We start from the raw sequence: 11,008 nt of genomic DNA, 5'->3' as shown, positions 1-11,008 counted from the left end.
CTGGGCATTAAAGAGGAAATATATAATTCTATAGCATATTTGGAGGAAAACAAGGACTCATTCTTTGAAGCAAGCTGTGGTATTTGGGAAGAGGTAGACTGGAGAAAAGATGAATCAGGAGAGATACAATGCTTTGAATCATTTATATATGGTTGTCATGTGAAGAAGAATTAACTGCTCTCTGTGTCTCCAAGATAACAGTGGGAGAAAACTTTTGATTCCATATAATGTTGACTCCGGAGCTCTCTGTAGATAGAACAGGCTACCTCAAGAGGAAATAGATTTGTAGTTGCTAGACATATTCACATACAACTTGGCTAAATTTTTGTGGAGAAGTTTCAAATACAGGAAAAGCAGTAGTAAAAATAAATCTTTCAATTTTTGAAGTATTTAACACCTTTATGAATATTATACAATGAATGTGAACATATATTGGAACCACAAAGAGTCTCATTTATGTGTCCTAATGATGACCCTTTTATTAGGAAGAACAGAAGGTGATACAGGCCTACCTCATTTTAAAGTGCTTTGCAGATATTACAGTTTTTACAAATTGAAAGCTTTGTGGCAACCCGGCCTCAAGCGAGTCTATCAGCACCATTTTTCCAACAGCATTTGCTCACTTCATGTCGGTGTCCCATCTTGGTAATTCTCACAGTATTTCAAACTTTTTCTTTATTATTATATTTTTATGGTGACCTGTGATCAGTGGTCTTTGATATTACTAGTGTAATTATTTTGGAGTGCCACAAACCATGCCTCTATAAGAAGGAAAATTTAGTGGATAAATATTGTATGTTCTAACTGTTCCACAGACTGGCCATTCCCCCATCTCTCTTCCTCTCCTTGGGATTCTCTATTCTCTGAGACACAGACATATTAAAATTGGGTCATTTAGTAATCCTATAATGACCTCTAAGTGTTCAAGTGAAAGGAAGTGTTGCACATCTCTCATTGTAAATCAAAAGCTAGAAATGATTAAGCTTAGTAAGGAAGACATGTCAAAAGTTGAGACAGGCCAAAACCTAGGCCTTTTGTGCCACAGTTAACCAAGATGTGAATGCAAAGAAAAAGTTCTTGAAGGAAATTAAAAGTGCTATTCCAGTAAACACATGAATGGTAAGAAAGTGAAACAGCCTTACTGCTGATATGGAGAAAATTTGAGTGGTCTCGATAAAAGCTCAAATCAACCACAATAGTCCCTTAAATCAGAGCCTAATCAGAGCAAGAGCCTAACTCTTTTCATTCTATGAAGGTTGAGGTACGGAAGGAGAGTCTGAAGCTAGCAGAGTTTGGTTCATGAGGTTCAAGAAATTAAGCTGTCTCCATTACATTAAAGTTTAGGGTGAAAAAACAAGTGCTGATGTAGAAGTTGTAAGAAGTTATCCAGAAGATCTAGCTAAGATAATTTATTAAGGTGGCTACTCTAAACAACAGATTTTCCATGTAGATGAAACAGCCTTCTATTGCAAGAGAATGTCATCTGGGATAGAAGTCAATGCCTGGCTTCAAAGATTCAAAGGACAGGCTGACATTCTTTTTAAGGGCTAACACAGCTGGTGACTTGAAGTTGAAGTCAATGCTCACTTACCATTCTGAAAATCCTAGGGTCCTTGAGAATTATGTTAAATCTCCTCTGCCTATCTCTATAAATGCAACAACAAAGCTGGAATGACAGCACATCTGTTTACAGCATGGTTTACTGAACATTGTAAGCCCACTGTTGAGACCTACTGTCCAGGAAAGAAGATTCCTTTCAAAATATTACTGCTCATTGATAATGCACCTGGTCATCCAGAGCGCTAATGAAGATGAACAATGAGATTAATGTTGCTTTTAAGAGAGCTAGTCCAACACCCATTCTGCAGCCCATGGATCAAGGAGTAATTTTGACTTTCAAGTCTTATTAATTAAGAAATACATTTTGTAAGGCTATAGCTGTCATACATAGTGACTCCTCAGATAGATCTGGGCAAAGTCAATGGAAAACATTCTGGAAAGGATTCACCAATCTAGATGTCATTAAGAACATTTGTGATTCATGGGAAGATGTCAAATATCGACACTAAGAAGATTTTGAAGAAATCTATTCCAACTCTCATGGATGACTTTGAGGAGTTCAACACTTCGGTGGAGAAAATAAGTGGTGGAAATAAAAAGAAAACCAGAACTAGAAAGGGATGAAGATGGGACTGAATTGCTGCAATTTCATGACAATACATAGCATTGAATCATCATTCAATGGATGTTATTGACTAAGTAATCTCTTTAATAAGTCTTTCCCCACTCGGAAGTTTTTCTCATTATGGGTCTTGGGGCAGGCCTAGTTTGGATGGAGTCAAGAAAGCTAAAGTCCGATTGAATGCAATGTGATAGTTTTGTTTACACAAATATTACAGAGAAAGTCTCAAGGTAAGATGTAGTTGTTAAATTAGGGTTTCTTATGCTAATGAGTGTATGGCATATGTGAGCTATTTAACATCACTGATCTTACAGTAAATTTGAGAGAAAGTTTGATGTTTTGAAAAATTAGAGGACTTTTAGAGATCCTATAGGTATTTCTTTCAGCTTAGAAAGAACTTTGGGAAACCAAAATGTATTAATCATTATAAAAGTCACAGCTTTAAATCTGCTGAGATAAAAATCCTAGAAAAATGATTCATCAGGAAATTTCTGTGGATAGATTTAAGGGGACATTAACGAGATCAGGGTTTCAGGAGAGCAATTTTGAGCTGTGTTTGAGGGGAGTAGACTAGAGATGTTGTTTGCCAATAATGTAAAGATGTAAGTGAATTTGTTTTGAGCCTCATGAAAAACTCAAAACTAGAAAGATATATCTGTGAATCCAAGAACAACCTGGGACTTGTGGCAAAATGATTTTGGCTATATACTTACAACTGCTCACCATATATAATTTATTTTCAAGTTTCCCTGACATGGAGTTAGGGATGATTATGTACTTGAACACATTTTGAAAATACTCTACTGTAATGCATAGTGAATGGAAGAGGAAGGACTAGAGAAGGGAAGAAAGACTCTCAATAAAAGAGGTTCAATCTATGAAGAAATTCTTTCTTCTCCATTCCTCTCAAGATTTCTTTTCCTTAACACCAACTCCTTTTAAATTTTGACTAGTGACAGCAGAAAATATTCCAAGACATGCTATTCTGGGAGCCATTTTAGTTGAGCTTTGTTTACCCACAAATATAAAGACTAGATGTTGCTTTAGTCCTTAAGGTTAATCTACTTGTATATCATTGGAAAATAACTATTAGGTTTTTTAAAAAATTATTTAAATCCAATTAATTAACACACAGTGTATTATTAGTTTTAGAGGTAGAGTTTAGTGATTCATCAGTTGCATATAACACCCAGTGCTCATTGCATCGAGTGCCCTCCTTAATGTCCATCACCCAATTACCCCATCCCCCCACCCACCACTGCTTCATCAACCCTCAGTTTTTTCCCTATAGTTAAGAGTCTCTTACGGTTTTTAAAAATGGAAAAAGTGTGTACAATGAATTTTTCACGCTTCTTATGCCATATGATGCTGTACTATAGTATTGATATTTTGAGTATATAATCATTAGTATTATAGTGAACAAATCAATCTTTTAAAATATCACAATATTAAAGGACTTCTTTTTTGTGATTTTAAATAATCTCAGAAACACAGCAGTGTAACATCATTCTCTCAAATCCATCATTTCTTTTCCACTCCCAATTCTACTGTTCTAGTCTGTATTATAATTTCTTGCCTGCACTATAATAATGGGAATAACATGGGAAGATTAATCACATAATACTACTTTACAATGGTCTTCCACCTGCCTAAAAAGCTTCAGTAGCTCACCATTAACTATGGAACATAAATAGGTAGCCATTGTAATTTATTGAGCAAGCTTTAATTAACAAAATGTTTTAGTGGGTTGATGTTAGTAGTAGATTAAAGAAAGGAGGTAGGAAGACTATGTACATGGTAATCTCAACAATCTGGTCAAAATGATGAAAACCTAAATGTGATAATAGTACCTAAACTCAGGAGGAAAAAAACATGTCCATGAAATGTTGCAAAATTTTAATTGTTTTGAGGATAGCTTGATTTAAAGAGGAAAAGGGAAAATCAGAAAGCTGGGTGACTAAGAGGATATTGCTAGCAGTCACTATAATGGGAGGAAAATTAGAAAAGGGAAACAGTTTGGGGGATGAATTGATAAATCAGAAATGGTTTTTGGAATGTAAATAAAAGTGTTCATTAGTTGGAAGTATGGTAATGACTTACGTTTATAGTTGGGGACTTGAAATAGGGATTTGACAATAAAGGTGAGAATTTAAACATTAAAAAAACATTAAAATTCATGGAAATGCATGCATTCTCAGAGGAAATGGCTTTAAACAGGGAAGAACATAATGTCAGAGGTTGAACTTTAAAGAACACCTACACTCAAGAGGGCAGCTTAGAAGCTAGAGTTGATAAACATTAAGCACACATGTAGGAAGAGATCCAGTAGAGTTCAGTGCCACAGAAGTTCAGCAGAAATAAACTGCTGAAATATCAAAGAGGATGCAGATGATAAAAGGCCTGTATGCTGGTGATGTGAAAAATCCCACCAAATCCAAGGATGACATTTGAAGAGTAAGAATCAGACTCGTGGAGACAGATGATAAATTGTGCGAAGATTAAAAGGAACTGGAAGCAATGAATAACAGTTTTATAGCACTGCACACTTTATAATGGGCTTCTTACATACCTTAGAATATTAAGAAGTTAAGATAGTAACTGTTTGGTTCAAGTAAGATAATTTTTAAAATCAAGGAGATTTGGCAATGTTTAAAGATAAAAAAGAGAGGAAAGAAAAAGACTGAAGCAGCTTGGAGTGAGTAAAAATAAGAAGCTGACAACTCTATTCTGCATTACACAAGACTGAGTGGAAAGTACATATGAGGAAAAGAAAAGTAGCAAGTTTTACCAGGACCTACTGAGCTAACGATAAGGACAAATGAGAAACTTCACTCTGCTTTTATTGTTTTTTTTTTTTTCCGGGAAAAAAGAGAGATATCATCTTTTGAAAGTGAGAGAAGAATTTGGAGTTTCAAAGAGAAACAGTCTGCGATAGTTACATTGTCAAGCAAGTTTAATTTTAATAGCATAAATTTTGGACCAAGTCATCATAGTTCTCCACCATCTCTCACCAGTGTTTGGTGATATAGAACTACAAATGTAGAATCAAATACTGGGGAGAGATTCAATACTGAGTATTTGCTTATGGGCTTGGCAAAAATCTACCATGAGATAGAACTTAGAGCAAACATAATGTGACATAATTTATAAGGGCCTCAACACATTAAACCATAAAGTTATTCTAAATATGGAAGTTCTTAATGTTTTTAAATAGCTATGAAAATATTTCCAGAAATTTGTACTGTAAAATTGACCAGATACACTTTCTTAATGGTGCTTTTAGTGTTCCATAATAACACTATTCTAGCTCTGTGAGATGCCTTATAGTTCATACAACACTTGCCTGTATATTATATCATTCGATTTTCACAAGTCCAGACACAAGTCAGCTTGAGTCAGGATAAGGAATTCAGATTATTTGACTTGCTTTCAACTTTGTCAATCATGAGTTTTCTTTTCCCCTACCATTTATAAAGGCTTAGGAAAAGTCATGGTAACGTTATGAGAAGAGAGGAAAACAAACACTCCTTCATTTACTATTTATTTATTTATTTATTTATTTATTTATTTATTTATTTATTTATTTTTCGTTTGCTTCTACCCATATTTTGGTTCTCACTCTTTGCCTTCTGCCTAGCCATAAAAACGTGGGTTGTGCCTAAGGCTGTGGGTTATATAAGAACGACCTCTGCACTTACAAGCTTATTGAAAAGACTTTGTAACCTCGTTTCTCTTTGGGTCTGATAAAATTCTAGGTAGTTGCAGCAATATAATTAAACACATTCAAAGTACTGAAGTTCAATCAAATAATTCAGCAAATTGTACGGAGTATCTTCTCTGTGCAAACACTGTAATATGTGCTTAAAATTTACATCACAGGGGAAATAAGAACTGTTCAGGGAAGAAGTATAGGTTTTACATGGTAGCAAGCTCAAGATGTGTGAGCAGATTGATATCTCTGTCAGAAAAGCTAATGTGCTCCTGGGCTGTGTTATAAGATGTCTGGCATATAGAGGAAAGATGGTGATAGACTGCTTATTTCCCTTTATATTCTTAATATCTCTCCACATCACAGATGTGTTCACCAAGAGACTCTTAGAAAACATTAGATCTATTCAGAAGACAGTGTCCAAAGTGGTAGAGGGATTCAAAGCAATGTAATATCAGAAATGTTTGGAAGAACTAGCTGTATTTAGCCAGAAAGCTGAATATGCATGGGCAGCAGAAGAAAGGATTATCATTATTGTGTATGACTAACAGAGGAGAAAATGAAGGCCCTTGTGTTGACCTTATAAGAGGCATACCTGGGTTCAGAATGAGTAAGATTACTTCATGAGGATTTTAATTTACTATATATTAAAAGATAGACAACTACTTGGCAGGGGCTTCAACATTGGGTACAGGATTTCATTAAGATATATTTAAGGTCCTTTTCAAATTTGAGTCTGATTCATCATGTATACTAATAATTTGTAAATCATAGTGTGATTATGTCTGTAGATAATATAAATAAACCCCCACGGAAATAAAAAGATTTTTGGCATAAGGAGTAATCTTCACAGAGTATGCACCATTTGAGCTGGATCTTGAATGTTAGGATTTTGGCTATAATAGTGGCCACCTCAAGCTAACAAATGACGTAAGTGAGGATTGCAATCACTCACACTACAACTTATATATGAAAAGGTAGAATTTTCATTTTACCTAAAATTCATTTGGTCATCTTCATGAAATATCATTCACTAGTATAAAGGGGAAGATAAGTAATGTAGTTTTAGTCTAATCCAGGAATCTAGATTCAATCAGTATTTTAATCAGTATTTTATTTACCCCTTTAAAGTCCATCTTTTTAGGTAAGATCCTCAGTCTTTCAGGTTTTTACCTTTTCCCCTACATCTTATTTCGGATGATATTTGGGAATATCAGGACAGGAGAGGTTCCATTACCTTGAAGCACTGGGACAAAGGGTCACTGGATTTGAATAATGTCTTTTGCCTCCTCTGGCCTCTGTGGTGACATCCCTTGTATGCCTAATTGCTTCTGGCCTTTCACTTGAAGTTGGTGGCTAGAGAAACTCATGGTCTGTGTTTTTTCAGTTGGATCAGGCCTGGTAGCCATCTGTAGGACTGACCAGTCTCATCTTTTTTTAATACTTTAGACATCCCTAGTCTAGAAGGTCCATTCTGCAGTTTTTCCTAAAGTATTACCTTGCATTTTAAAATCAGGCTTCACAGCAGGTTGACTAGATCTCAACTCAACTACCTTCTGAGTATACAGGAATTTTCAACAGTTCTGGAAAGTGAATTCCTGTCCTTCCTCTGCCTAACTATGATGCCTTGTTCAAGGTTACTTGAATGTGGTTCCTTCTTAGCCTGGCCAGGTGATATCAACCCAAAGATCTAAGAACTAGGGCAGAAATTTCTCTGTCCTTGAGTTTTCCCATACCTATCTGGATATTTCTAAAGCTACAGTCCCTCATCCTACATTCTCAATGTTTGAGTGAGTAAAAACGTTGCTGGGGCGCCTGGGTGGCACAGCGGGGGGCGCCTGAGTGGCACAGCGGTTAAGCGTCTGCCTTCGGCTCAGGGCGTGATCCCGGCATTCTGGGATCGAGCCCCACATCAGGCTCTTCCACTATGAGCCTGCTTCTTCCTCTCCCACTCCCCCTGCTTGTGTTCCCTCTCTCGCTGGCTGTCTCTATCTCTGTTGAATAAATAAATAAAATCTTTAAAAAAAAAATGTTGCTGGCTGCCATCCTTTAACACTTCTACCTCTTTTCCATTATTCTCTGAACCAAAAAGAATATAATTTTCTCTACTTTACTTGCCTCATAGCCACCATCTTCCTTACACCAATCTCTGGCCTAAGCCTTTATTGTAGACTGGGCTATTGTGTCTTCACTATGGAATAAACTATATCATTTTGACCAATAGGCCTAGTCTTGGTATGTTAAACCATAAACAAATCTATATTTTATCTTTTGACAATGCCTTGATTTGAAGCCTAAAATTTTGCTTAAAAAAAATCCTATGCTGAATGTCAAAAGTGAAATACTAACTCTTTCTTTTGTATTTCTTATGTAATAATCTAAATCCTTAGTGGAAAGATGCCTTGGATTGAATAGGTCTTATACCCAGAAAGTCACATTAATATTTCTTAAAACATTATCCCCTTTTCCTATTATACAAATATTCTGGCCTACAAATCTGATCATGCTAACTTCCCATTCAAAGCCTTTCAATAATTTCCTGTTCCTTTTATATAATCTTTTTAAAGGCTTTCCTGACTAACCAGACAAGGTTAGGACCCCTGTGTGTGCTTCACAAGTTCCCATGATTCCTCTTTGGTAACACTCATTATAATTTTCCTTTTTCAATGTTGCTGTTTCCTAACAGATTTGAACTCAAAATTTCCAACACTTAGCATATTGTCCATGGACACAGTAGGTGTTTAACAAATATCTGTGTGAATTATAGCTTTAAATATATACGAGTTATATTTCTCATGTGTAAATCAATAAATTGGTAATCTAGTTTGCACAGTTCCTTTTGAAATTTGTAAATGTGATACTACTCTGAAAGATGAACCCACCATGGTTCAGCTGACAATATCAATTTCTATTCCTCCAGAGCCAGGTTTTAGAACACAGAAAATTCACCAATAAGGGGCGCCTGGGTGGCTCAGTCGTTAAGCGTCTGCCTTCGGCTCAGGGCGTGATCCCGGCGTTCTGGGATCTAGCCCCACATCAGGCTCCTCCGCTGGGAGCCTGCTTCTTCCTCTCCCACTCCCCTTGCTTGTGTTCCCTCTCTCGCTGGCTGTCTCTATCTCTGTCAAATAAATAAATAAAATCTTTAAAAAAAAAAAAAGAAAAAGAAAATTCACCAATAAGTGTCATCTTGTCATATTTCTTGACAAGTAATAATTTATCCTTTCTTTGGGGACACCCCTACCTTGACACAAGAATTCTCTCAAACTATAAGAAGGAGATCCATCTTCACTAATACGTAAGTTGATAATGATGATGTTTCCCTTTAAGATACCCAATTATCTTCCACAGATTTTTATCAACTTGCAGTTGTGCCAAGTTTTCTCACAGGCTTATTTTACCTTAAGCTGGTCCTTCTGTTTTATGAGGCTTCAATTAACTAGATTTAGTCATGTTATGGCTAGAAGGATGTACTAGAAAGGGTAGCATATAGCAATCTGTATGTAAATTGCTGCTTTATTGGATAACATTTATGTTTGAAATTGGAAAATCAATAAAAAGGAACTTTCATTTCCAACAAGCATATACACTAAAAAAAGAAGAGAGTGGGGCAGCCACTATTTTGATTCTAAGATAGCAACACGACTAAAAACCATTCCAAAAAAGCAAATGGCAATCGAGGTCAATAGGCTGTGACCTATATCTGCCTATTTTTAAAAACATTTTCACCTCCACTAAGTGCATTGTAGAATATTAAGTGTCATTAAAAAGAATGGGCGAATTAAAAAGTTGAGGAAGCACATTTTTCATTAGAAAAGGATCTTTCATACCCATGAAGTCAGGTACTGTTTTTCCCCCCTTCGCTGGTGCCCAGAACAGTGCTGGGCCCACACAGAGTAAACATTTAATATTTATATGTTGAATGAATGAATGAATGAATGACGCAAACTAGGCTGCGAAGGCTGAATGATTAGTGGCTGTCAGCCCGAAGCGCACGTGCTGCTTTTCCAGCAGGCTGGCTGGCATCTCCTCATTCCCTCACCTTTGTGGCAGTTCTGAATTCCCATGTTTGCCCCTCCTTCAGGTTGACCAAAATTCTGTCCGTACACCCTGCCACTCCTCAATTAATCCACTCATCTCTCATAGAGACGCAGCTGCTTCCGAGGAATGCCTGGCTGAGCAAGCAGGGCCGGGAGGGGAGTAGCGCGAGACCTTGACGGGTAGGCAAGCCCAGGGGCTCGGACACAAGGCTACAAAGGATCTGGACCCATATTTTTTCAGTCCTTCATAAAAACCAATCTGCTTCTTCTCACCTCCCCGTGCAGACTCCCCAGTGCCAACCTAGGTCCCGCTGACCCTGTGACGAGGGAAAGGACGCCAAACAACCCTCACCAGAAGAGAGGGCGACGCCAGCGCTCCACACCCCCAACCGCTCGCGGTTTCCGGGAGCTCAGGCTGTCCGACACTTTGCGCGGGGGTTGCGAGGGCTGAGGCGCGAGGGCAGCAGGGGGCGCGTGCGCGTGGAAGGGCGGGGAAGAAGGAGCGCCGCGCGCCAGCAGGTGGGCGCGTCCTCTCACGCGCGTGCGCGCGCCGCGCCTTCTCCCTCACGTTCCCCGCGCGACGCTTCCCCTCCCCGCCGGGAGCGCGCGCCTCCTGCTCTCGCGCCAGGTCCTTCTCGGTCTCTCCGAAGCTCACACTCCCCGGAGCTCCTGCCACGGCCGTCGCCTCAGCCGCGGCTCTCTAGCGCGGAGGCTCAGCCTCGGCCCCTCGGAACCGCGTCCCAGGCCTCCTGTCCCCCTTCTTCCGCCACTCCCTACCCTTTCCCGCCCTTCTCTCCCACCCGTCCACGGAGAGAGCCTGGATACGAAGCAGGCGGGCTTGAGAAGGGAGTTGGAAAAATGGAGGTGCCGCGTCTGGATCATACCCTCAACAGCCCCACCAGCCCCTGTGAGGAGGTGATCAAAAACCTCAGCCTGGAGGCCATTCAGCTGTGCGACCGGGACGGTAAGAGCGACGGGGGCTGTGAGGAAAGGGGCCGAGCCCGCGGCCAGGCACCGCGGCCGCCCCGACTCTGCCGACCCTGCTCGCCCGGGCATCAGGGTCTTTTGTTGTCCCCCCCC

General features: G+C 39.0%; 1 protein-coding gene across 1 annotated transcript in view; it reads left to right on the top strand.

The window, feature by feature from the left end:
• The first annotated feature begins 10,756 nt into the window (after nt 1-10,756).
• The window catches only part of PHYHIPL (phytanoyl-CoA 2-hydroxylase interacting protein like), a 66,908-nt gene continuing 66,656 nt past the window's right edge, over nt 10,757-11,008 (top strand). Inside the window, exon 1 of the mRNA XM_008695913.1 lies at nt 10,757-10,892. Coding sequence (XP_008694135.1) covers nt 10,787-10,892 — 106 coding nt within the window. The 5' untranslated portion in view covers nt 10,757-10,786. The remainder of the gene's footprint in view (nt 10,893-11,008) is intronic.

Source organism: Ursus maritimus, unplaced genomic scaffold (genome assembly GCF_017311325.1).
Source record: "Ursus maritimus isolate PB19 unplaced genomic scaffold, ASM1731132v1 scaffold_7, whole genome shotgun sequence".
NCBI classification, from domain to species: domain Eukaryota; kingdom Metazoa; phylum Chordata; class Mammalia; order Carnivora; family Ursidae; genus Ursus; species Ursus maritimus.
Note: the sequence above shows the minus strand (reverse complement) of the source record. Positions and strands in the feature narration are given on the sequence as shown.